The sequence below is a fragment of the Furipterus horrens genome, unplaced genomic scaffold (genome assembly GCF_987537825.1).
Source record: "Furipterus horrens unplaced genomic scaffold, mFurHor1.1.pri manual_scaffold_6, whole genome shotgun sequence".
NCBI lineage: Eukaryota > Metazoa > Chordata > Mammalia > Chiroptera > Furipteridae > Furipterus > Furipterus horrens.
The window spans coordinates 16,198,613-16,224,818 of NW_028327176.1; the positions used below are offsets into that span (position 1 = coordinate 16,198,613).

Sequence of the window (26,206 nt, forward strand, 5' to 3'; positions counted from 1 at the left end):
CTAGCCCCCCTTTCTCAGGTCTTGTTGCTTTTTCTCTCCTGAGTCTAATCCTAAACTTGTCTTTTGTTTGAAAATGCCACACGAATCACACATGGGCCTCTTCCAGACAGGCTTTGCCTGTCTCATTTCCCACATACTGTCCACCCAAGCTTTTTTCAAGTTCTATTAGTTCTTTGCTGTGTCTAGTTTTGCCCTGGAGACCATTTTTATTTCAGTTCCTCCAGGTACTAGGGCAAATGACCCATTAAAGGCTGATAAAGTCTCACTGACCTAGGCACAGGAAGTTCTGGGAGGTGAAGGACATTTCTGGATAGTTTTAAAATAAAACCTTTTCCTCTTGTCCCTGACCCAGGACAACCTACTGAGACCACAGTCTGAAATGAAGTATGGAATAGAGGAAAGAAAATCAGGTGACACTGTCTCTACCCAGTTGTAGAACCTTGGTCCAATCAATTACCTTCTGGGCCTCAGTTTCCTTCTTTATAAAATGATCCTGAAGGCACCCTTCAGCTTTGACAGCCTAGGAAACCTGACACCTGGCTCAGCTGTTTTCAGGACAGCCTTGAAAATCTGTAGTGCTTCATGTCATTTGCAGTCTAGAGTCTGCTTTCCATGTTCTAGTTCTGTTCAACAGTAGATCTCAGACCTGGTTGGATTTGAATCTGCTTCAAATTTCCAAGAGACACGAAGCACAATGTGTGTAATCCTTTAAGACCTAGACCCTCATTCTCCCAGAACAGATCTGGGAACAGACTGATCACTAAGGGTCACATGAGAAAGTACATTCTGGGGTTTTGAGCTTATGTGGAGGAGACATGGGCCTGGGATTCTAAATAGGAAACTTCTGGGAAATACTGAGTGGGGGCTGGAGGTCAATGGGGGAGGACAGGGGAACTAGACTACTAAAGGCAGAGGCTGAGTTTAGGAGTCACTGGGCTGGAGCATGGAGGACAAATGGCTGATGGTCCCAGGCCAGAGAAGGCCACTCTGGGCTAGTGTACCCTAGCTCACTGTACACATAGGCAGCACATTGGTCCCCTGATCCAGCTGTTCCAGCCCCATAGCAGCTCCTGTAGTTTTCTTTGGCTCAGAGAAGCTGAAGCGTCCCCTGGGTCCTGGCCCCCCTCTACCGCAAAGCAACTGGCTTCCATTACCCTGACAGCTCCAGAGCAACAGCCCGGCCCAGCTCAGCCCCCAGCCCCCGGCCCCAGCCTGGCTCAGTGCCGTTCCCTTTTTTGGTTAAGCTGAGGGAAAGCAAGGAGTGAGGGGGGAGTAGTTTCTGGCTAGGCAGAGGGTTGTAGAGCCCCAGAGTGCCTCTACCCTCACCAGAGACCCTCGACATCTACCCACAGTCATCTTTCTTCTTTCTCCTCCATGACCCCTTCTGCTCTCTCCCCTCCCTAACATCCGGGGGCGGGGGGGATTTCCCACTTGGCCGAAGTCCCAAGGTTTGGGTTTTGATTTCGGGAGGGTCTGCTCTATTTCCGACGCCTACCTCTGCGGGTGGGGTGGTGGGAGGGAGGCAGGGAAGGAGGTACTGGTTAGATCACAGGCAGGATCGATCTACTTGTTGGATGTGGGGCAGGAAGGCTGGTCTGCGAAGAGCACCCAGTCTCTCCAGCCCTGTCTCCATTCTGCACCGCCTCTCATCCCTCTCCCTGCTGCCCCGGCCAGGGAGGGGACCCCAAGGGCAGGGCCCAAAGGAAGCACCTGGCTGGGCCGGGCCGGGAAGCGAAGGGTGGGCAGCATCACGGGGGATCAGGGCGGGAAGAGGGATCAGAGTCTAAGGTCAGGCCGAGCCTCCCACCCAGCTCCACTGCCGCACCCTCGCCCTAGCGCACCCCTAGGCTCCACAGAGGCGGTCACACCACTATTAACCACGTCCCCTGCAGCGCCAGCTGCGGCCAGCTGCGTGCATCCAGCTGCGCCGTGCGTCCCAACACGCGCTTTGGCACGGGAGCCCCACCGGAGACCCCGCCCCTTACGAGCCCCTGCGGGGAGCAGGCGAGATGGCGAGGCTAGAGAGACCGTTCCGCAGAGCCGCACGGCCGGAAGTGCCTGGCCTGGGACAGAGCTGGAGCAACTAATTTCCGGTTCAGGTCTCCTACCTCGAGCTAGTGTGCGGACCTCGTCGGAGCCGAGCCCAGCTGGTCAGGTGAGAGGCACGCAGGCGCGGCCCGGCGCCCATCTGGTGGTGGCTGGGCAAGGGAGGCGAGGACTGTCCTGTCGGAGCGCGGAGTGTGCCGGCCCGAGGCTCAGTCCGTCCTCTTCTCCGCAGGATGATTACAGACGTGCAGCTCGCCATTTTCGCCAACATGCTGGGCGTGTCGCTCTTCCTGCTTGTTGTTCTCTATCACTACGTGGCTGTCAACAATCCCAAGAAGCAGGAATGAAAGTGGCGCTTTCTCCGCCCCAGGTAACCGTCCGGGGCTGTAGCGCCCAGCCCCTGGAGAGTGGAGTGATGAGGCCGCGTCAGGGCCTGCAGGGTTCGAAACTTTAAATCAGAAAGTGTTGGGCCAAGCATGACACAGTCCAGAACTGGGCCCCGAACTGGGCCCCCTTATCCGCACAGAGAAGGGAGTGCCTTGCCGTGCCCTGTCCCACGCCCTTAAACTGTTTGCTAGAACGGGGGTGGATTCCCTAAGTCCCCTCCGTCCCCAACTTCATGTGGTACCCGGATGCCCAAGTTGGGGGTATGGGTACAAGGACACACTGACACCGGCAGGAACAAAGGAACAGAGGCTGCTATCACGAATGAGGATTTGAGCTCTTCACTTAAATAGTCTTCACGTTCCAAGGTTATTTAGACTTATTTAGGCAGGTTTTTTTTTGGGGGGGGGGGCGTGTGAGGGGTTGTAAAGATAGAATTCTAGTTCCATGTTCTGGGGCAAGTGGCACTGATTTAGGGTTTGGCTACTGTAGACCCAAGTCATAGAGAAGACGGGGGGTGGCGGCTGAAGGGCTCGGACACAAACCTTAAGTGTGAGTCAAAATGTAAAGGGGGGAGAGGCTGGATGGGAGTTGATTCCTTAAGGGTTCCCCTAGCGGAAAGCTGCAGCATTTTCCTTACCTCGGGTCTTTTCCCCCTCTTTTCTAGGGTTCCAGGAAATAGTCTGAGGCAAGATGGAGGGTGTGAGGGGCCTTCACACTTCACTTCATTCCTTCTACCCATCACAACATGTAAAGGCAACTACACCTGGATTTTTCCAAACAACTTTTATTTCCTCAAAGTCTTAACCCTATGGAACAAGAAGCTGCCACTGAGTAGGGCCCAGTATAGGGGCTGCTTTCTTTTCTACTCCCTCCCCCCAATATAAAAATATAGATTTTTTTGTGGTCCCAAAGTCTTGTGCTGTTAAGGGAGGGAAGGGGTGGCACATTCCCTGCTTTGTCCTGTCTCAAGGTGATGCTCTGTGATGCCTCAGAACAGTGTGACTGGCATTCCAAGGAGCTATGGTTGTCACGTGGAGCTGGCAGCTGAGGAAGGGGACTAGCACATTTCTCACTGTGTTCCCCATCTTGTGGCTACATCCTGGGCATGAAGGCCAAGGCATCAGATCCGGGGAGAAACAGTGAACGGGGGAGATTTAGGGACAAAACAAACCTCAGGTTGGCCCAAGGGCCCCCCGCTGTAATAAGTCCGAGACTGGGAGTCAGACAGATTACAAGAAGTAGGAGAAAAGGCAGGGGCAGAACGGGGCCGTGGGGGTCCGGCCTGAGGCAGCCTGCAACAGAGAAGAGAGGAATCAGGGTTGTGAAAAAGCCTGCCCTTCTGGTGCGTCAGCTAGGGGCCAGGAGGTGAGAGGTGGGGTGGGTAAGGACAGGCGGGGTGACCATTGCACGTCGTCTGACGCTGGCACCAGCAGGCTCCTGGGCCTTAGACCCTAACAGTGTTTTCTTGTTCATTGGACTGAAGAGTGAGGCCATGATGGGGGGAAAAAAATCAGGGAACTAGAATTTTAAAGTATTTTTAGTCTTTTTTGGGGTCAAAGGGAGCAGAGAAGGAAGAAAATGATTTTGAATGGCAGAAATGAGAGGTGGGGTGAGGGACTGGATCCTTGTGCTCACCCTGGTGCAGAGCGGGGTCCTGGCTCTGGCTTACTGCTCTCCTTGGTCCGGGGGATAGGGGATGTGGGGTCCGAAGAGCCTGTCATCCCTCTGCGAGTCGGCGGTGAGACCTGGCCCAACCTGGGCCTAGCCTGTGGACAGGGGACGGGCTAAGAGGCTGGGTTCTTCCATGAATATTTTTTGCTTCTAGAGTTTCCGTGAATAAGGGTGTAGATTAGTGGTCAACACAGGTGCTGGGCCTTGAATTCCTGGGCACTGTCCCTAGCTGAGAGGGGAAGGCAGGATAACAGAATTCTCGGGTTCAATCTAGAACTATGTATTCTGAGTCTTATTTAACTGGGGGAGGCAAAGGGATCCACCATTTAACCGCCATGGCTATACTGTGGCCAAGGTCTAGCTGAATAGAGAAGTACTGTGTAGAAAGATGCTGGAGGATTGGTCGATCTTCCTCAGAGCCTTCTGTGCCTCAGCCTAGCCAGACCAGCTTAAGCTTCACCCATCGAGTCATCTTCTGCCTATTCCTAACTTGAGCCAACCTAGCATGGGGATCTGGACTGAATTGGAGTTGGTGGCACAGCTGTTCCTGGGGCAGTAACCAAATGTGTTACCTGGGGAATCCGGGACCCCTCCTGGCGGGAACTCTCCTCGGGCAGGTCTGGGCAGAAAGAGAGGAGAAGCTAAGGGCAGGGGCAGATGAAGCCAACACCAGCAGGCTGAGGTTGGGGTACATCTGGCAGGGACACGGGGTTGGAAGCAAGCAAGAGACCTGGCTAAAGGGGATGGGAACACTGGACAGACAGGCATTCAACACCAGAGCAGCTCTGAGATGGTTGCGGGAGAGGTAAAGCGGTGCTGGGCATTTCCCCTCCTACTGCCCCGATGAACAGTTCCTTCTTGGGCTCTGCCAGAGGTGTTATGCTGGGGACTGGGAAAGACCTAAAAATGTTACCTGCATTCGGGTCTTGATACAGGGGATCCGAGGTCCAGTTCCTAGTAGGCCTTTCCCAGTCACCATGACAGCCTCTGGCTTGTCCCCTGAGGATAGAACCGAGCAGCTGCCCCCTAGGGAACAAAGGAAACTGATATCAGGGTAGGGGCCACAGAGAAGAATCAGTAATTTCCTTCACATGAGGGTTTCTCAATATTGACAACATTGACATTTTTTGCCGTTGTAGGGTGTTTAGCAGCATCCCTGGCCTCTACCCACAAGGCGGCAATCAGAAATGTCTCAGACATTGCCAAATGTCCAGGGGTTGTGGGGTGGTTACCCTTGGTTGAGAAGCTTGGCATGTTCTAGTTTGTTCCGAGCGGTGGAGCAGCAAATCAGAGCTTGAATCAGAACTCACTCAAGCTAAAGCTGAACTACTATGAATTTATAGACCTTAGAGCCTGTTCTAATCAAATGTATGAGCATGTAAGGATCAAGTGAGCAGTACCCGCCAGGTGGGTTGAGGGCTGCCCAGTGACGGGAGGTAACATAGGGAGTGGCAGGCTCTGAGGGAGAGTCTTAGAAATCATTCCTGTCCAGTCCCTTATACAGGTGGGATACAATGAAAGGAGAGCCGAAGGCCAAGGTTTTATGTGGATAACATGGTCACACGTGTGCAGTGGTGACGGGAAAGGCCTGTGCACTCTTGCATTCTGCAGTTCTGTCTGTTGCCCCGCTCCTCCAGTCAGGGAGCTTGAATACGTGGGTAGGAAAAGTTCTGAGGTTCCTCAACTGTAAAAGTGAGAATTAGATAATGTGCTTAGAGCAGTGACTGCCACATAGTAAGCACTCAGTAAATGATAACTACCATTTTATTATACAAAGTTGTTCTTTAAATTCCAGCTTCCTGCACTGGCTGGTGTGGCTCAGTGGATTGAGCGCTGCCCTGTGAACCAAAAGGTCACTGGTTCGATTTGCAGGACAGGTCCGCAGTTGGGTGTGGGTGAGAGGCAACCACATTTTGATGTTTCTCTCCCTCTCCTCCCTCCCTTTCTCTCTTTAAAAAAAAAAAAAAAAACAGCTTCCTGTACAAGGGCATTGGTGTTAGGAGTTTGGGGTAATCTTATAATAAGAAAACTGATGGCCCTGGCCTGGAGTGGCCAATATCACATCAAGTCAAGAAAGAGGTCCAGGTCAGGTGGTGATCGAGCTGCAGGGATTTCTTCAGGCCTAGTCAGGAGCCTGATCTATGCCCTGTGTGGTAAGAAAGGTCGCTGGCCAACCTAGATCTCAGTGGCAGTGGGTACAGACCTGATACGCTGAGTGAGTTGGGCAGTAGGCAGGGGCCCATGTTGTGTGAGGAGGCTGGGCTAGAACTGCCTGGAGTTTGGGATGGGACCAGGCTGCTTGAAGTAGGGCGATGTGTCAGTGGCTGCTCTCGCCGTCTCCTGTCCTGGCCTCGGGGCTCTGAGTGGAAGGGACACAAGCAGATAAAAGGGCAAATAAGTGAGAAGTGAGGCACTGCCACTCCACTGCCCCACTGGTTGTCCTTAGTCAGAAGATGCCTGTTTTCAAGCTTGTCATCACACCAGCATCCCTGGTCTGAAGTAAATCTGAGATGAGTAGAAAGACCTCTAATGCTTATTCCAGTTCTCCAGTTCTCAGCCAGTCCTCATTCTGCTTCACCTCTGTAGCTAACGAGCTTACCCACCAGTTCGTTCTTCTGGCAAAGCAGTAAAACACAGGTTCCCTAGGTTCTCCTCTTGCTTCTCATTGCTCCTCTTCAACTACCCTTCTTAAATGGCGGTGGCCACCCACCATTCTATCTGTGTTCCTCGTGCACAGCGTACTTGAAACTCCCAAATCTCCCTCTGGCCCTTTCTCCTGAACTGCAGTTCTAATTGTCCACTGGACATTTCTACCTGGCAGTCTTTCATGGCCCAAACAAAATTCATTTTCTCCCACCCTTCCTTTAGTTCTCCCTGTGTTTGTGAAGAATCTGCTAGAAGCCTTGTTTCATCTTTCAACTCTTCCCTCACATTTAGATTTGCATTTAACCAAATCCAGGGAGTTCTGCCTCTGCCTTCATTTGAATTCCTTCTTTATTCTCCCTTGCCATTGCCTGTGTCCAGATACAGGTCTTCAGCTCATTCAGGCTTTTGAAAAAAATTCCCCACTGGTCTCTTCTTTTTCACAATCCACCCTTTACACAGGTGCCAGAGATTGTTCTTCTAAAATGCAGACCTGACCAAAAATCATTTTGGCTAAGTCATGGGGGAGATACTGAAGGTCTTTTAAAGGATTGAGTCTAAACTTTAGCACATAGCATTCAAATCCTGCCTGCTGTGGATCAGGATGCTGACTCAATCCTTCACACCCTCTGCAGCAACCCCTGGGGTGTCTAGCTGTGGGACCCTCTGCATTGTCTGTTTCCTAGTGAAACTGTATATCTCCATCCCACCTCTGATGTCGCCTCCTTGACTCTTACAGGTAGGATTAATTGTTCTCTCTTCATTGTCCTTTGTTCACATCGCTAGTAATTGTTTATGGTTTCTGTCTCCTTCATTAAATAAATTAGTACATGTAAAAGGCTTAAAATAGTACCTGGCATATACTAAGTACACAATAAATGTTTGCCAATATTTTAATTAGAATTTGAGCCTCTAGAGCAGTGGTTCTCAACCTTCCTAATGCCGCGACCCTTTAATACAGTTCCTCATGTTGTGGTGACCCCCAACCATAAAATTATTTTCGTTGCTACTTCATATCTGTAATTTTGCTACTGTTATGAATTGTAATGTAAACATCGGATATGCAGGATGTATTTTCATTGTTACAAATTGAACATAAGGCATAGTGATTAATCACAGAAACAATATGTAATTATATATGTGTTTTCTGATGGACTTAGGCGACCCCTGTGAAAGGGTCGTTCGACCCCCAAAGGGGTCGCGACCCACAGGTTGAGAACTGCTGCTGTAGAGGGTAGGGACCTTCTCTAATACGGTGTATCCCAGTGCCTGTCAAACAAAGACCTTAGTAAGTGTTTTGTTTACCTAAATAGCAGACACCTACTCTAGACCATGAGCTGGCTCAGTGATCTCTGTCTAAGGTCATATGGTTATGCCCTATGGGGCAACTCTCTCCGGTCCATTCCTTGTGCCTAGAGCCTCACTGCAGGTTTCTGAGAGGTGCTGGCCCACTGGCATAAGTGGTGACTAGTCAGGGTACGGATGCTTTCAGGTTTGGCTGGTCCTTCATCACAGAGGGAGAGCAGGTGCCAAATGCTCTCAAATCAAATGAGCTATTAACATTCATGGAGCTGAATTGGATGGAAGTTCCAGGAAGCCAGTTGACACCTAACAAAGCAACGTATGTTAGATGTGAAAAGCCTCCAACTTATTAGGCAGTAGGTGACAATAACTTTATCTTGTCTGGCTACACTGAGTAGTAGCCAGCAGTAATAAGGCAACTTCTGGAAGGTCCCAAACCAAATTTTTAAAAAATTGATACAATTTTTTGTAAGGACTAGAAAAAAGGGAAAGATCTCAGGATGGAAGTTACTCTAGCTTTGAGTTTGCTGGGTACCAATTAGAGTCTAAGACGACAGCCAAGATTCAAAAACAATCAGAACTTAGGGGCTAGTAAGAGTTGGTACCACAATGCCAATAAGACAGTGGAAATCAGAGACACAATGCCATAGTCAACCTGAAATGTTACCCACCACCACCGATTTGGAGATGATGCAGAGCCCAGGCCTGGGTAGTTCTCTGATTAAAATGGGGATGTCACTGATCTTGAAGTGACAGTGTACAGTAGGCAGAAATAATGAACTCAATAGAGGGGGAAACAGTAGGTTTCTGGATGGCTTGAGAAGATCCATACACAGAAACATGTTGAAAACATCATAAGAGATGAAGCCTCACCCACCCCAAGAAAAGATGAGAGAATAAGCAAGAGTTGGCGAGAGCCTTTGGAATTTGTAGGTTCTAGTAAGAAACTGCGTGATACCCCAGAAGGTATAGAGCTAAACAAGCAAATGATGTTAAAAAAAAAAAAAGAAAAGGAAAGTCAGCGTGAAATGTAGGAATCATGGGAAAGATACCAAGGCTACAACTCAGGAATCCTGCCTTAAGGAAAGTTTCAGGATGGAAGACAAGGTCTGGTTTAGGGAAGAAGCCTGACCTGGAAAGTAAGGCATTTAAAGATAGCATTGCAAATCATTACTTAAAAGGACTATCTTAAGATCTAACCAGGCCTGCCTATAAATTTGGCAATGTGAGCACTGAGATGAGAATTAATGGGAGGAGCCCCAACTCTGTTACTTCTTGGTTCTGAGCTATAGAAGCCATCGTTTAAGTGATACATGATCAGCTCTGCTTCCAGGGGCTGTGAGATGATGTATTTTAATCAATTTATTTATTTTTAGAGAGAGGGGAAGGGAGGAGGGGAGAGAGGGAGAGGAAGAGAAACATCAGTGCATGAGAAAAAGCCTCTCACACACCCCATAACTGGGGACCTGGCCTGCCACCCAGGCATATGCCCTGACCAGGAATCAAACTGACCACTGTTCAGTTCACAGACTGGAGCCACACCAGCCAGGGTGTGAAATGATGTTTCATGGTAATTAGCTATAGGTTCCATTTTGGGAGTGGCAGGATAGTCCTGAGGCAAAGGTCTGAGAGGAAGGGCCAGACCTCACCCTTGTATGAATTAGAATGGATATTCTAAGGCCTCACAAGGTAGAGGAGCAGTTATATGATTTGTGCATTCATTCACCTCCCAACTTGTTGCTTTTTATTTGTTCAGAAAATATTTGTTGATCATTTAATAAATGCCAGGCATGATGCTGGGTGATACAGGAATAAATTGATGTGTTAGGAGACATCTCCTGCCATCAAGTAAGTTTTAATGTGCTATTTAACATGAAGCTTTTGTTTGCAGTGGACAAAGTAAAAGTGATGATAGAGTAGAGGCACTCTTCTGTGTCCTCTGACTTCTCAGAGGAATCTCCACTCACTATTGGACTTGAGCTTCTCTACCAAACGCTGCCTTTCAGCTGAGCTGAGGCATCACAGAGGCCAGGAAAGGGCTCTAGGAGCCTCCGATTTATGTGCCAGGTCTGGGAGGAATGAGGCAGCAGTGGGAGGACAACAGCTGAGGACTTGACAGGTCCCTTATCTTCTACCCCAGTATCCCACTGGGTGGCCTGGAGAGCCAGTGTATGTGTTCCAGTTCGAGACTATTGCTTGATGAATCCAGGGCCAGGACTGATAGGGAGCAAGTGAGGCATCCAGGGCGCACATGTAAGGAGACCCTTGCCTGGCCCTGACACATGTGCCTTCTTTAATTGTGCGTTCTGGGCACTTCACTGGCCTCCCCCTAGTCCTTGCCCTGTTTTTGCCAATACAGAACCAATAAGAGACACTGGTTTACCTCTCCGCCCTCTCCCAGGTCCTCCTTTGGGCTGTTTGCACCTGCTATTGCACTAGTATCTCACAGACTTGACTATCCTCACTCCATCAGTGTATTAGATATTCCCCAGTGATCTCTCCTTCTTCCTCCTCTGCAGCAGCTGCTGATAATGCTGTCTGCACTTCTGAGCCAGTGGATGGGAACTTGACCACAGGTCTGGGGAGGCAGTGCTCACAGCCTCATTTGCCACAGGGGAGAAGGAGGTAAAGAAGATCCTGGCACTATGGTCAGTGGTGCTGGGAGTCAAGGCTTACTCAGAGTCTCTTCCAGCCTCCTGCCCCTGGAACATTCCTGTTCACCTCAAGTTAGCTATTTGTTAGCCTTCTAAAATGTCATCTCCCACCCTCTGAGGACAAAACCTGTCAGACTAGATCCCTGAACCTCTGTCTTAAGCTTCTGACTGGGCTGTCTAGATTTTTTCTGAAGTTTCCTGGTAGCCCAAACTCATGTTTTGTTCTAGCCAATGAAGGACAGTCACTAATTATAGTGAATGTGATATAATTTTTTATACATTAGTGAAATTTTCTTATAAATTCACAAGACAAAAAAATCTTTTGTCAAATCACAATCCCATTTTGGGGTTTGGAAAGCATAGCTGTTTTATAGTTAGATATCAGGGTTCGTATTCTTCCTGTCTTGGAACACCAAGTGTGTCTAGATGTGGCAGAGGCCAAGGAGACAGATGTGTGCAAAAAGGAAATGTGACAAAGCTATAGTATAGACAGATCACACTAGACAAATAAAGAAGTTGTTCTAAGGGTTGAAGATGCCAACTCCAGACACCACAGTTTGCATCACAGGTCCCTGTCCCAAGCCAGGACCAGTCTCACATCCTGGAATCATAGAAGGGACTTTAAGAGACAAAGCAGCAAAGACTGCAGGACCAGCAAATGCCCAAGGGAACACAGGAGGCAAAATTGCCAGGAGCTGACCTTTCAGCGCCTCACAGTATTCCTGGTTTGGTATAATTAGCAACCCTCTTCTTGACCCCTTTACCTTAGAGACATAGCTTTTTAGTTCTTAAAAATATTTATTCAAGTCCTTGGGGTTTCTCTTGACTCAGACCAGCTCTTTTTTTTTTTTTTTTTTGCTTCTAATCTCTTTCAACTTGGGGTACATAGCTTCTCACTTGGTTTTACCGGCACCTATATGTGGATGACTCCTAGATCCAACCCTGGTGTCTCTTTTTCTACAATTTGGCCCTATTCTGCCTGCAGGACATCTCCATCTAGATATAGTCCATGACGTCCAAGCAGATCTAAATAAGATACACTCATAATTTTTCTTCCAACAGTGCCTGATGTCACCATGATCTTTTTCTTTAGCTTGTAGCCCTAAAGATAAGCTTGTCTCTCTCCCAGCATCACTGAGTCCTGCCACTTCCATTTCTAATACATATATTCATCTCCTTTCCAGACTCTGGTACAGGCGCTAGTCTTCTCATGTATAAGCTACTCCAAGGGCCCCACCTCCCCTCCCCTGCCTGATTAATATACAGTTCAGACAGCCCTTCTAACATCTTTTTTTAAAAAAAACGTAAGTCTTTTCTTCCCATCATTCTCAGAAGTATGTATGTCTTGTTAACGCATAATCTTTGTTTTCAAGACACTTCTTCTCCTGCCCTTTTCACTTGACTGCCATAGTGAAAGGCTTGGCACTCTGAGCCAGCCAGGACACTTGCTTTTTGTCCTCTCTGCACAGCAGCTCTGGTCCTGGCTATCGTTCTCATCTCTGGAATGTTTTTGTCAAATCATATACCGCCACACAGTCTTCAAAACCATTTCTCAACTAAACATTCCTTGGCTAATGATCCCTGTGTTTATCTATGACAGTGGCTCCCCAGGTCCCCTGGATGTTTATAATGTGTGTGTGCTTTTATGTTGTGTTTACTGTCCTGTGTCCCCTATTAAGTTTCAAACCAGCCAACTGGGAATTACTTTGTACTAACTGCCTATTTTCTATTAGTTATTTGGGGAAGTAACAAAGAAAAACAATTCATTCAAGGAGCTTAATACAGCACTTGCATTGGGAGGGGGACAGGGAAGATGTTCAAAACTGCCTAGAATCCTCCAGTGAGAACCTAGAATAGATTCCTTCCTATTTCTCTTTTGTAGAAAGGAAAGGGGAATTTATAATGCTGATATTCTTTCCTAGGAACTATGCATTAAGAGGAAAAGAAATTAGAAGAAAAACGAAACTATCCAGATTTAAGATGGGAAACTCAGGTATACTGGGGCATGAAAAATATAAGCTCTGCCACTTAATAGCTGTACAGTCTTGGACAAGTCACCATTAAACAGGCTCAGTTTCCTCATCAGAAGTGGAAACTCCACCCATCCCACAGGGACCTCGTGAGGATTAAATGAGATATATGTGATACGGTTTTGTTCACTGTTTAGTGTTACTTAAATATAAGTCATTATTATTACTTTACTAATCCTTCAAACATGGTATGCAAAAGTGCCCTTTTCCATTGAAGATAGAATCTCAAAGAAGGGAAGTTGGAATATAGCAGAGGTAACTAAGATGCATGTTGTGGGTCAAACATCGTTACTGGTCAAAGCTGGGAAGGAGCACTGCCCTCCCCTGTGGCTGCTCTAACTAGTGCGGTCAGTTTCCTCAGCAGCGGCCCAGTGCATGTTTCTGGTCTGCACCAAGAGCTTGGGTGCAAGCCGAGTAGCAGGGAAGTGCTAACAAGGATGAGTACGGCTTGAAGACCAGGAAAGCTGTTAGTTCCAGCTTATAAGCCTCCATACTCTGGCAAGACTTCTGTAGCCCAGAAGCCACATAAAATATTGACTTGTGGTTTAGTGTACTTCCAGAAGTGGCACTGCACCAGTCTCCCCACCACAGTCCAGTCACTCCCAAGAAATGGCTCCATGGTCCTTTCCTCTTCTTTTCCCCTAAAGGCCCACCTGTTTTTGATTTTGACCCAGAATCTCTTCGTCTTATCAGGCAGGGGCCTGTCAGGCCAAACTAGGGGTAGTGATGCAAAGTTGAGCAATTGGGGCCACTGTTGGAAGAGGCTAGACTGTTGCTGTGTAAGCCTATAACAGAATCTGTCTGTAGCTGCAGTTTTCTTTGGAAAAGTTGGAATCCTTTCGATAACACTTTATGAACAGGCTCTGAAGCCAGGAACAATTTTCGTTCCCAGGACTTCAATAGGATTCTCTATCCTTCTACACTGCTGTATTTTGGATTGAGAGGGCATTTCCTTCTACTTTCTCCAACAAGACGGCCTACACTGTCCTTGAGGTGGAGGCTCCATGTCTCATTGTGGCCCTACTTCAGCTAGTGTTTCATTCTTAGAAACTTCCCTGCCTCCCAACATGTGCTGAAGCACAGAGATCCAGGACACCCACCTATGCCACACACAGGACCGCTATGGAGCTCATGCCGCAGGGAACACCAAGGTCGCAGGAGAGGCTGCAAATTCTGCTGTGAACTAATTTTATTGATTCACCCCCTTGGTCCCAGTCCAAGTGTGGATCTTCAAGCTCTCACTTCCCCCAACAATGCCCCAAACAACCAAACACCTGTTGAAGGGGCTCCCAGACTAGCTTACCTCTCATGGGGCCCAGCACCCGGTGGCTGACCTTTCGGGTGCTAGGGCCCAGGCCTGGCAGCCCTGCAGAGCGACTGCTGTGAAAAGGAAAGCTGGCGGAGGTCTTCGTCTGTGGAGAGTTTTGCTGGCTGCTGCTGCTCCCACCAGCACTCGTGCCAGTGCTAAAACTTCGCACATGGCTCAAGGTATTTTCAGAGCAGGAAACAGGAAATCCACTGCAAAGAGGCAGACGGTAGTTAACCACGGGCCAGGGAGGTTGTGTCCCAAGTCTTTCCCCATGATCTGATAACCTTCACCTCTAGGGTGAAAAGGCATAGAGGCTCATGCCAAGGGAGAAGGGAAGAATTCTTGATGTCTGAGGTATCTAACCTGGGGCATACCAACTGGTCTTAAGAATGCCTAGTTCATACATACATGCTCCTGTAGAAAATTACCAAGAGACAGAAGGGCCATTCCTGGGGAGCTTAAACTCCCAGAGAATTCCTCCCTTCCTGCCTTGGTGCTGGCCTTTGGCCCCCTCAACCATTGGAAGCTGAGTCCTGTCCCCACCCCAGTTATATTTGATTTTGTGCAGGGCTCTAGAGCATGGAGTCTCCTAGCCTGGTTTTCAGATATCTAGGAAGTACAAGGTCTGTCTGGAAAAAGTCCCAAGTCTACCCAATTTGATCTTCTCTCTTTTTCACTCTCACTTAACCATATGGCATAGGTTTTTAAAAATAAACACAGTTACATGTATATTTAATATATGAGGTATGTCCAGAAAATGTCCAGCTGTCGTTGATGTAACAGGAATGGTTTGCGTGATATCAGTGTAACCTGGCAGCCGAGAGGGGACTGGAATGCACATACGTGAACAATGATGGCTTCAGTGTACTAGTCAGTGGGGGCAGTAGACACCGGTGAGTGAGCATGTGTACTCTGTGGCCATTGCATTCAAAATGAGCATGTAGAGCAACAAATCTGCATCATTTATGTAAGCTTGAACATTCCTCCATGGAAACTATTCAGATGATTCAGAAGGCTGCAGCTATGGGCAACTGGTGACTGGCAACATGCCTGCTCATGCATCATGTCTTGTACAGTTTTCTGGTGAAACTTCAAATCACCCAGGTGACTCAGCCCCCCTACAGCTCAGACTTGGTGCCCTGCGACCTCTGGATTTTCCCAAAACTAAAATCACCTTTGAAAGGGACGAAATTTCAGACAATCAGTGAGATTCAGGAAAGTGCAACAGGGCAGCTGATGGTGACTGGGAGAGCTGTGTGAGGTCCCAAGGTGCCCACTTTGAAGAGGACTGAGGCATCATAGTCCAATGTACAATGTTTCTTGTATCCTCTTCAATAAATGTCTCTTTTTCGTATTACATGGCTGGATACTTTCTGGACAGACCTCATAGTAAAAGGGAACTAATCTTACTAATTTAAATTTACCCTGAAAATATATGGTCCTTTTGGAAGTAGGAAAAGAACACAAATCCCTGGGAATTGCTTGCTCTAGAGCCCTGTTCCAATCTCACACCCCTTTTCCCTTACATCCTGCTCGTCTTACTTGTTAGCTTTGGGTGGAGTTCGAGAGCTTCTCTTCTTGTTGACACCCACGTTCACAGTGTTGCTTGGGCCTCGAATGCTACGCACATGTTTTAGCATCCAGGCCCGGAGGTTTGTGAGGCTGCTGTGCTCTGACAGCACAATTCGGGGCCACGGATTGCATTCTGCCATGTCCAAAGCTGCAATGGCCATAGCTCGTCCCACCTGTGGGGGAGTCCAGTTTGGCTCAGTGTCTTGGTCTTCCAACCAAGGCTGCTGTGTTGGGGTGGTGTGTACAGCACAGTGGAAGGGAAGGAGAGGTCAGACCTCGAATCTGTTCAGTGTGTACTCTAACTTTTATGCTCAGGCTGTTCATCCCAAGTGGATTTAGAGCTACTCCCTAAACTATTGTTCATTTGGGAGCCCTCATCTGTTACGAGCTGGAGCAGGTGCGCTTTTTGGCCGGCACCAGGAGGAAGTTCTCCCAGCAGATGGCATTTGGATCTCTTCTATAACCCACAGCTCTTCTCCTCTTGTGTGCCCTAGGACACCAGGGATCACCAAGACCACTGCAGAGGGAATGCTTTTAGCCCAGGAGTGAACTAACCCGATATAAGGAAGACTAGCTCAGAGGCTAAGAACTGACTCAGATGTGCTAGGGGATTCTCTGTGCTGGGGAGGGGGTGGTTAGAAATAGCGCCCATTCATCCTCCCAATACACGTATAGTCAGAGGCTTGCTCCTGCTAACTGAGGAGAACAACCAGTGGTGAGATGGCGACAGTGCTGAGCCTCTCTTCAGAGGACCTTAAGAGTCAGGCAGCAGGAGTGAAGGCTTTTCCAGACTTTGAGGTTCACCTTTCCCCATTTATCCCATGTATTCATACCTGCTCAAACAATTCCACAGTGTATCTGGAGGGGAAAGCCGGTGGGGGAGGGGGGCTGGCACGGCCGTTGTCGTGGCAGGCGGGAGGGATGCTGTTTACTGAGCGTCCAGTGTTGTAGTTGCATTCAAGTGTATAGCTAAGACAGAGACCTTTATCAGTGTCCTGCCTGGACAGAATCAGGACAGAACTATGGGGGACAGCCTACGTAGTCTAAGGAGGTAATCGCTTGGAAAAAAAATGGACAAAAACAGAAAGTCCTAATTCCCAGCCACCAGCAACCAACCTTGGTATTATATCACATACCCAAGAAGTCCCAAAAAGGTCGTGTCCCAGACTAATGCCAGTAATGCTAATTGTGAGCCTGCCTTTTGAGAAGACTTGGGCTGTCCCCTGCCCCTCAAACCCCCTAGACTGGGTATTGCTTTCTTTAGGGAAGTATTTCAACCGTATCCCAGTCTCCATCCAACCTGTGGATTATCCCTGAGGCTTTGTAGATTGCAACCCGGCCGCTTCCCTCCTTAGACTGGCCATCTCTGCGGTCTCGGGCATACATGTTCTTCTCTGAGAAATTGCAGCCCTGGAAGTCGAAGTGGGCTGAGTTCAAGGAGATGAGCTTTGGATACAGCATATTTTCCACCTGTTCGGGGGAGGAAAACAGAACTGAGAAGACAGAGAAAGAAGGGATGAGGGCAAGGAAGAGATGGCAAGCATGGGGCCATGTGACATAGATACCTTCACAACCATCAGCAGTAGACAGCGTTTCTTGAATTCTCACGGAATGTTTGACATTATTTCCAGGGGTTGGAAAGGTGCAACTCTACCTCTTTGTAAGCTCTTAGCTTCTTCTCTCCAATAATGCAAAATTTTCCTTCTCCCCCGGTTTCCCAAACTCTAGAAAAGACTACGATGCCGACAGTTTGACACTCTTTCAAGGTCATGATGTAATAGGCCCCAGTGCCATCCCTTCTTGGCCCTTTGAAGCTTGTTCAGTAGTTCACTTTTTGCAGCCACAGTCCTTCCTCCCAGAAGGTCACTTTCCCCCTGTTCATGGCCTAACCTTTATCTCCTAACCTGCAACACTTCCCACACTCACATGACATTCTGTGGATTCCTACCTGGGTGCTCTCATCACTAAAGCTGTTTCCATACATGAAGCAGCCCCTTTTGGAAGCATGTCCGTGTAGGTCCACATAGTAAGCAACACCACTCTCTTTGGCAGGGATGGTGTCGGGGGCTGGCTGCTCAACCTCAGTGGACTGCTGTGGCATAATCCACACACTGCTGGCTTTCTGTTCTGCTGGCTCAGTCTGTGGCCAGGCTTCAGGATTATCCCCATCAGGTGAGTACCCTAGGTGAGCTTCATTTTGGAGATTGTTGGCTTTCTCAAGGTCAGAAAAGGGAGCATCGGGAGGGAGATGAGGACTGTGCTGTTGCGCAGAGGGACTCTGGGAGTTCAGACGGGAGTGCACATGGTGGTAGAGAAGCACCGCTTTAGCCCCGTAGATGGCCGGGTGCAGCACTGCATCAGGCCTCAGGTACTGGCGATTCAAGTTCACTCCACGCGAGTCTGTGCTGTAGGGAAATAAGGAGGGTCTAGAGGGCTGGACAGTGAGGGAGACACTAGAGTAGATGAAAAGGACACTATGGGAGACTGAGTTATAAAATGAGAGGCTGGACTTGCATTAGGATAGAAAGAACTGAGGACAGGCCCTCTCTTTGCTCTCCTACCACTCCTGCAGAGAAACCTAAGGATAGCTTCCAGACAGACCTGCGGTAATTCTAGCTCTGCTCCTTGCAAGAGTGCCACCAGATGGGATCCCTTTCCTTCTCTGGTCACTGGATGAGTACATGGGCTTGCTCTTGTTAGGGTGTGAGAAGACTGGGAACCCAGGAGAAGGTAGGTGAGAGACTGGTAGTATTGAGATGCAGGGCATGAGGGGGACTGCAACAATCCAGAGAGGTTGGGGAGGCTTCTTACCGGTAGTGGCCCCGGACCACACCATCGGGGTTCAACATGGGAATCAGTTTAAAGACAAAGAGACGACGTAGGGTTTGGGCCCGGGGATCATCAGGTCGAAGGATGAAGTCCAAAAAGCCATTGAAGACAAAGCTAGATGGAGTCTCCCCAGGGTGTACCCTGCTGCTTAAGAAGAATATCTGATGTGGAGAAGAGAGCAGTCGTTACGTCAGTTACACTGGTTCCACCGGAACAGTATCTGGGGCAGAGGCTAGGGGAGGGAGGAGGCAGGAATAGCCACTGGATTTCCAGCTGGCTGAGTTTGTAAAGTGGAGTGGGAGCTGTCACACTTGCCCCATAGTGCAGGCTGAGGCTGTGTCTAAGATGCCTAGAGGTAACATGGCTTTAAGCTATCAACTGCCTGGACTAGGGAAAGGTCAGGGGCCTACCTTCGTACTCTTCCCACTCACCCTCTTGCCTGTGAAACAGAATGGGCGGGGGGTATTGATATCAGGAAATAGCTGCTCTAGACGGGGTTCTCGATCTTCTCGAAGCCCATGGCAGGAACTGATGGTTAGCAGATCTACACGAAGTCCATCCAGAGAATAACAAAGGATCTCCCGGTGGTAATAGATGGTATCCAGGGGGCTGTAGGGGTAAAAATCATTAAGCCAGTCGAAGTCCCTAAAGTCTTAGCAAGAGGTGGGCCTTGTCACAAGCCCAGAATTTGTAGGATCTGGTACTTCACCCTAACCTTTGGGGCCTGACAGTTCCTCAGAGTGTTAAAGGAGGCTGAGGATTTGGGTGGGCATTCACTGCTAGAATGTTGGGTACAGGACAGGATGAACTTGATTTCCCCCCAGTTTATGACTCCCTAGGATAGATTACTTTGCATAGACAAAGAGAGTTGCCCTCTACTGGGACAGAGAAAAGGTGTGCTGAGCACTGGCAGTGCTGGCCGAATTCTGGATAACAGATGGGAGCTGGGATATTAAGGGCTTGAACTGGACAGGTGGGTGAGTGGAGTGTAAGTGGTGGTATGCTGAGACCAAGGTCACACAGAGATATTTTTGTCAAAGCTACCGAAAGTCCCACATTTTGTATAGAGAAAAGAACTGATGAAGTTTTGGTTCAGGGCTCTTAGGACAAGTTCCGGAAGTAGCAGAGGTGCTATCTGGTCTAGGACCATTCGGCAGGAGTAAGAATGGGGTTGGCACCTGCTATGGGTAGGGTGGTTCTCCAGAAAGCGCTGGTCTAGCTGGTTTAGCAAATCCTGGCAGTCACTGTAGGAGAAGGGGTAGCAGAAGGCGAAGAAGGTGGTGGCCCCACGGCCCTCCACGAACCGGTGAACAAAGGATAACACAAACTGTGTCTCTGTCATCTGAGGAGCAGAGGAGAAAGGGGGAGGGGCAACACGCCATCCATGGCAGAACAAAGAGGCAACTGAAGTCACCAGGAACTGAGTTCACACCCTCATCACTTTACCAACTTCCCTCCCCTCTGAGACTTCCCATATGACAACCAGCTCCTTCTGGAGGCAGGCACTTATCTTGGATTCCTGCTAACGCTGCAGGGAGAGCTGGGACCAAAACCCGGTGTCTGTCCTGCCTGCCTAGTGCTCGGTACTGAGGGTGACTCCTCTTTCCTTTCCCTCCTCCACTTTTAGCACCCAGCTCTTTCTTTCCTCTTCATGGATAACTTACCTCAAAGGTGGGCCGGTCTCGAATGCGTTCCCAGCGTGGCCGGGTGGGCAGTGTACGCACAAAGGGGGCCATGCCCTGGGAATAAAGCTTGCTTTGCTTGTTCATGTTCATAATATTGATCTTGATGAGTTTCCCTGGAGATCCTCCCCGGACACTGAAGTAGAACCATGACCTGAAGGCCAGAGTAGGAGAGACAGGTCATTGTATACCAGAGGGCCGGAAAGAGGACATGCAGGAGAGCAGTGAGGAGAGAGGGAGGGAGGAGGGGTAGGAAGAGAAGGAAGGGTAGTATGCTGTTAGGAACTATATCAAAGGGCTAAGCATGGGTTTGGTGACAGGGTCATGCCTTCTCTGTTCCTTCTTCCACCCTCCATTACTTCCCCCTTACCTGTTCCCATTCTCAAATTCTGTTTCAGCACAGTCTGGTCGGGTCCACACATTGAACTCATAGTCAGGGGAAGAGGCAGTGCTGCTGGTGGGGGCTAATGCCCCTCCTGCTACTCCTTCCCCATCACTAGCCACAGATTCCACCTTCTCCACATGGGCTAGGTTCCCTGAATCAAATCGAGAACTGAATAGCAGTCCCCCACAGCGCAGCTCCATGGTGGGGCTGGGAAAGCATCCTACTGCTCCACTCTGGCCCTGAGAGCTGGGGAAAAATGGGCACTGGGTTAGGGAGGAGAGAGAGGAAAAATGAAAACAAGTTTTTTGGGTATCTCCAGATAAATGAGAGCTACTCTTACGGAGTGCCCTACGAAGCAGGAGGCTCTCCCCCTGTGGGGAAGTCTTCCAGTAAAAACCAAGCAGTATTCTGTCCCCACACTAAGGGCTATAACTGACCAAAAAGGACTCCATTTTACTACAGCTTGGCTATTCCAAAATGAAATATTCAGTGGCTCAACTAGGTTGAGAGAAATACTAAGAAATACTAGACTCTAAGCTTCTTTGAAGCCCAAAGATTAGAGAATTAGAGGTCAGATTGCCCAAACCTAGCCAAGATACTGACACACCCACCACAACACATGGCCTTCTTGCAAGATAGGCCATTCTGGATCTCTGCTTCCCGGACTGGCCCCCCCACTCTCCAGCAAAGCAGAGTGGAAAGAACTAAGTTTCTAAGTTTAAATGGGCTGCTTCCTGTCTCCACTCCTTTGTCCTCACAAGTACTGACCAGGCATTCTTCTGTTGCTCCCCCGCGCCCTGGAAGGGCTGGTTCTCCCTTTTTTGTTATTACCCTATGCCTATTATGGAAAAAACTAGAGAAGTGTGGCCTTTGCCAAGCCAAAGGAAACTGGGCAGAAGCCACTTGCTCACCTAGAGACGGCAGCTCAATTCCAATTAGGGCACGGGTCTGTTTCCACCCTTCTCCACCCTGTAAGCATTGCAGTCCCTGAACAGGCTATTCTGGTAGTTGGGGGTGTGAATAATGGGTGTTGTAAGTACTCCTAAAAAGTGGCTGGTCGGGACCCACCTGGGGACGCGGGGTAACTTCTAGACCCTCAACTCTGAAGGACCCAGCTGGCCCTGGGCAGGGTGAAGTTTGTTGGCATGGACTGGGTGAATACAGACTCACAGTAGAGGGAGGGCAAGAAGGCAGGGAACAGGGGTCGGAGGTGAGGTCACTGGAGCGGGGGTGCGGCCGGGGAAGCCGGGTTGAGGGGCGGGGTGGGATTCCAAAGGAGCTCAGGGCTGAAAGGGCAGAGAAGGGGGCGGCGCCGGGGCGGGCGGGGCCCGCACTCCACGCGGAGCCCCTCACCTCTCTCTGGGCCGATGATCCCGCTCCCTCTCCCGCTAGCGAGGCGCCAGCTCGGGCCCCGGCACCCGGGCCCTCTACCCAGGACCCAAACAAAACCCGAGCGCCGCGGTGCCGGGACCCCGCTCTGCCAGGAGACAAGAAGTCTCTCGCCTATTGGCCACAGATACAGCTGGCTACCCACCCAGTAACGCTCGCTGCCATTGGTCAGTGGGCAGGGCTTCCCTTGCACGCGGGCGGGTTCCTGAGCCAGTGCCGTTTCGGGGCTCAGACAGGCTGATGGGTTCCGCCCGAGTCTACTCGGAAGATAGTTAACGGCCTGTCCGCGGGGAGGAGGGAAACGTAAAATAACCAGGAAGTAAACTGTAAAAGACTTACCTTCAAAATAAAAGGGCAATGTGTGAAAGTAATCGTTGCCTGCCGTGTACTATATATAAACACCCGACCCCCACTGATCAGCGATCCTCCAGCGCGTGGGCAAAAACCTGAGTGGAGGATGCGGGCATCGATCCCGCTACCTCTCGCATGCTAAGCGAGCGCTCTACCATTTGAGCTAATCCCCCAGCTGTTCCTCGTGCCTTTCCTTTTCTCTTACAGGCTGTTGCAAGCGCTCTGCTGACCAGTAGACCAAAATTGAAGAGATTTATTCAACACCAGAGTACAGTGGAACCATGGAAAAAATTCTTTTAAAGCAGGAATAGCTACACGTAAGCAATAGTAATAAAGCCTTATTTAAATTAAAACGCTAGTTAATATCGCAACATTTAATCCACAAGAGAGTTGACCTGTACGTACCCTACCTATCGCATATACCTGTATATTTTACCGAACATCGGCAGTGCTGACGCAAATTCAGCCTGCCTTTTTCCCCACGAGGGGACTTAATTAAGTGGAAGTTAAAAAAAGTTTTTACGAAGTCCTTCGAGCCGGAATCGAACCAGCGACCTAAGGATTGCCACGGCTCATCCACTACAGTCCTCCGCTCTACCAACTGAGCTATCGAAGGCCTCGCTGGTTTTCTCAGCTGCCTACTGCCCTCTAATGCTTACGGAGGGCTCGCTACGCTAGGGCTCCAGAGGTTCCAGATTCCACCTTCTAAAGAAGCTCACCTCCACGGAGCCCGTCCAGGCCACACAGAACAGAGCAAGCCGGAGACAGAAGTGAGGGTAAAGGACCTGCTTCCCAACCCTGGGTGGAAAAAACACGGGCAATACCCTTCCCTTCCGTTTCCCTGCTTTCTACAATACAACACACACACACCCGGCCCCCAGTGGCTTCTCTAGGATTGTGGACGCTTAGAGATCCCGCCCGCAACCCAGAGCTTCTGGGCAGCAGGGCCCAGCCGGGGCAGTACGCACGCCTGCTCTACAACTGCAAAGCTCAAGCCCCAAGTGTGGCTCCCGCGGCTAGCTTTTGCTATTTCTGCTCCGTATTTCCCTTCGTTTTCTCCGAGAACGCCAATAAAATCCTACCGCTTTCCTGCTGTGAAGTACATTCATTCAGTCAATTAACCAACGTTAAATTGACTGAATGTCAGGATGTATTCGTCCTGACTAGGGCAAGAAAGATACAAACCATGGAGTTAGTTGCTCCAGGATTGCAGAGATGAGCGGGATCCGGCTGCGCCGAAACTCCGCGTTGCAGGACTGCCGGGAGAAGGGCCCTGGGCAGGGCCATGCCCACCCGGCCCCCGCCCCTAACCGGCCCTGCCCACCCGGCCCTATCCAGCTTACACCTTCACCTCTGTTTCCAGGGGCCTGCAAAGCCAGCCCGCAATCCTTTGCCCACCAGAAACCCCCAAGATTTAAAAATAAAGAAACCAACCTAAAACCCAACTCTTCTGTGAAGCCTTGCTTCGTAGTCTGGAGGGGTGGGTGTGCGGGGAGACCTAGCCTCCATTTCCAGCTCTGTGATCAGCTGCCTGTGCAACCTGGAGTCACAGTCGCCCTGGGCAAATCCAGGTGATGATTTCATGCCCCTTGCAACTCCGACATTTCATGGGTTCTCGTAGACTGACTTTAAATCCGAGGTCTCTGAGGTTGTTGAGCACAACACGGCTTTGCGCCCACCCACAAAGCAAGAGGTTAGTATCTTGGCTAAATTTTGCTCTGTTGCTGCAAATGTTACCCGTGTGTCCCCAGATCGTTAGCTTGGGGTGTTTAGCACTCTTTTTCGGGGGATGGGTGGTGAAGAAAGCTGGTAAGCAGTACACACTTATGTTGTTTTGGGGGGGCTAAATTCACATAACACCATTAACAATTTTAAAGTATGAACAATTCAGTGGCATTTAATGCATTCACAATGTTGTGCAAATTACCACCTCTCTTTGTTCCAAAACTAGAACAATCCATACCCTTTAAGCAATTACTCCCCACTGCCGTCCCCAGGCAACCACTAATCCGCTTTCTACCTCTATGGATTTGTCCCTTCTGGAGATGTCGTAGAAATCACAAAACATGGGACCTTTTCTATCTGATTTCTTTCACTTATGCTATTGAGACTCATCAAAGTTGTAGCCTGTATCAGTACTGCCTTCTTTTTAATGGCTGAATACTAGTCCCGTGTATGGATACACCACTTTGTTTATCCCTTCATCTGTTTTCATGGACATTTGGGCTATTTCCACCTTTGGGCTTTTATGAATAATGGTTTTATGAACATTCATGTGCAAGTTTTATGTGGATATGTTTTCTCTTGGTTATATATCTAGGAGTGGAATTGCTGGTTTTTAAGGTAACTATATGTTTAACACTTTGAGGGATTGTCAGATTGTTTTCCAGTGTCTGAACCATTTTACATTCCCACCAGCAATGTGGGAGAGTTCCAATTTCTCCACATCCTTGTCAACACTTATTTTCTGTATTTTTATTATAGCCCATATTTCAATAAATTAAGCTCAATTATCAGCATTTTATTATATCATTAAAGGTTATTTGGAATCATATAAGTACCCATTTCTCATCCTTTGGTTTTACCACAACTAAAAAAAATATTCATCTGATTGTCGGACATAGTTTATGTCCAAATTTTCATTTTTAATACTCCTACAATAAATATTTTGGAACAAATCTTTGTCTATATTTTTATTTTCTATTGTTCAGAATATATATATATATATTCTGGAGACTATATATATATACAAACTATATATATAGTTTTTAATCTTTTAAAATTATTTTTACATTTTAGGAACCTCACATAATTTTGATAAAATTATGCAAAAAATCAGAATATATTTTTAGGAATGGAATTACTTGGTAAAACAGTATGAAACCTTTAAACCTTTTGATAAACATTAACAAATTACTTCCCAGAAACATTATATGAATTTCATCATAGTATTCACTGAGCATATTATTAAAATAATTATTAATATGATATGCAAAAGTGAACTGGTATTTTATTTTACATTTGCACTTTTTAACCAGTGAAATGAACTCTTTTCAAGTCTGTTCATTTGCATTTATTTTATGAATTATTTCTTTTATCCATATTGCTTTCAATGCTTTTCTAATTGACTTGTAAGAGTTCTTGAACATTAAGAATGTGTTTATGATAAGTCAACGGAGTCCTTGATCAATGCAGCAACTTGACCTTAGAAACATACGCAGAACATTCTACCCAACGGCAAGAGAACGCACATCCTTCTCAAGCACACATGGAATATTCTCCAGAATAGCTCACATGTTAGGCAACAAGTCTTAACAAATTTAAACAGACTGAAATAATTCAAAGTGTGGTTAATGTAAACTATGAACTTCGGGTGACAGTGATGTCAGTGTGTGGGAGAGGGTGTGCAAGTACGAGGGCAAGGGCTATGTACTTTTTGCTCAACTTTGATGTGAATTTAAAGCTGCTCTAAAAAAATAAGTCCATTAAAAAACTTGATAACTGGTGTGCTAACCCAGTGAATAAAAACTTATACCAAGGCACACCCAAAAATGTGTCTGAATTCAATTTTTTAATTCATAGGCAGAATAGTCAATATTTAATAAATATTCACTCATACCCTGAACAGAAGCTTCCCTCCACCCCCAAATTTCTTCTTATACCTAAGTCTGGGGCAATGAAAGTATCCAGTAAAAATGGAATGCCACATAAGGAAAAGCAAGGTCCTTTGTCTCCTCAAGCTTTTGGGGGAGTAAAAACAATGAAGAGTATGTACAGAAAGGATGGATCACTTTAAATGTCCACTTAAATTCAAACTCCTTAAAATGCTGAGGTCACCCACTCGTTGAAATTTCAGTGTAATTGACAACTGGGTTATTCTGGGACAGGGCAGGGAAGGCATGTCCCTCTCTGTGTGAAACACTTCACCCCAAGGGTGGTGGCATTTGAGAATGGAC

General features: G+C 48.3%; 2 protein-coding genes and 2 non-coding genes across 8 annotated transcripts; 1 reads left to right on the top strand and 3 right to left on the bottom strand.

The window, feature by feature from the left end:
* Window positions 1-2,059: 2,059 nt before the first annotated feature.
* Window positions 2,060-22,540, top strand: OST4 (oligosaccharyltransferase complex subunit 4, non-catalytic). 3 transcript variants are annotated; one of them, XR_016511895.1, is made up of 4 exons: window positions 2,060-2,155; window positions 2,279-2,416; window positions 17,667-17,786; window positions 22,458-22,540. XR_016511895.1 is itself a non-coding variant. In XM_090281050.1 (3 exons), the coding sequence occupies exon 2, from the start codon at window positions 2,280-2,282 to the stop codon at window positions 2,391-2,393; it is 114 nt and encodes a 37-aa protein (XP_090137176.1). In that variant the 5' UTR covers window positions 2,060-2,155; window position 2,279; the 3' UTR covers window positions 2,394-2,416; window positions 17,667-17,799. The 3 variants fall into 3 exon arrangements, 2 of the variants coding, with proteins under 2 accessions (XP_090137176.1, XP_090137175.1); XM_090281050.1 differs by lacking the exon at window positions 22,458-22,540 and having other exon boundaries at window positions 17,667-17,799; XM_090281049.1 differs by lacking the exons at window positions 17,667-17,786; window positions 22,458-22,540 and adding an exon at window positions 3,098-3,344 and having other exon boundaries at window positions 2,063-2,155.
* AGBL5 (AGBL carboxypeptidase 5) lies at window positions 3,201-21,984 on the bottom strand. Of its 3 annotated transcripts, none has more exons than XM_090281045.1 (15): window positions 21,864-21,984; window positions 20,496-20,756; window positions 20,108-20,279; window positions 19,622-19,785; window positions 18,875-19,052; window positions 18,426-18,604; window positions 17,563-18,019; window positions 16,915-17,084; window positions 16,448-16,583; window positions 15,585-15,787; window positions 14,037-14,251; window positions 6,308-6,463; window positions 5,018-5,130; window positions 4,069-4,199; window positions 3,201-3,725 (listed from the first exon to the last, which is right to left on the bottom strand). In XM_090281045.1, the coding sequence occupies exons 2-15, from the start codon at window positions 20,708-20,710 to the stop codon at window positions 3,554-3,556; spliced, it is 2,661 nt and encodes an 886-aa protein (XP_090137171.1). In that variant the 5' UTR covers window positions 20,711-20,756; window positions 21,864-21,984; the 3' UTR covers window positions 3,201-3,553. The 3 variants fall into 3 exon arrangements, with proteins under 3 accessions (XP_090137171.1, XP_090137172.1, XP_090137173.1); XM_090281046.1 differs by lacking the exon at window positions 21,864-21,984 and adding an exon at window positions 21,422-21,664; XM_090281047.1 differs by lacking the exon at window positions 3,201-3,725 and adding an exon at window positions 4,677-4,723 and having other exon boundaries at window positions 4,082-4,199.
* TRNAA-AGC (transfer RNA alanine (anticodon AGC)) lies at window positions 22,351-22,423 on the bottom strand. The gene has a single exon. It is a non-coding gene; the product is annotated as a tRNA-Ala (tRNA).
* A 237-nt stretch (window positions 22,541-22,777) lies between the features above and the next one.
* TRNAY-GUA (transfer RNA tyrosine (anticodon GUA)) lies at window positions 22,778-22,866 on the bottom strand. The gene is given in 2 exon segments: window positions 22,778-22,813; window positions 22,830-22,866. It is a non-coding gene; the product is annotated as a tRNA-Tyr (tRNA).
* Between the last annotated feature and the right edge of the window lie 3,340 nt (window positions 22,867-26,206).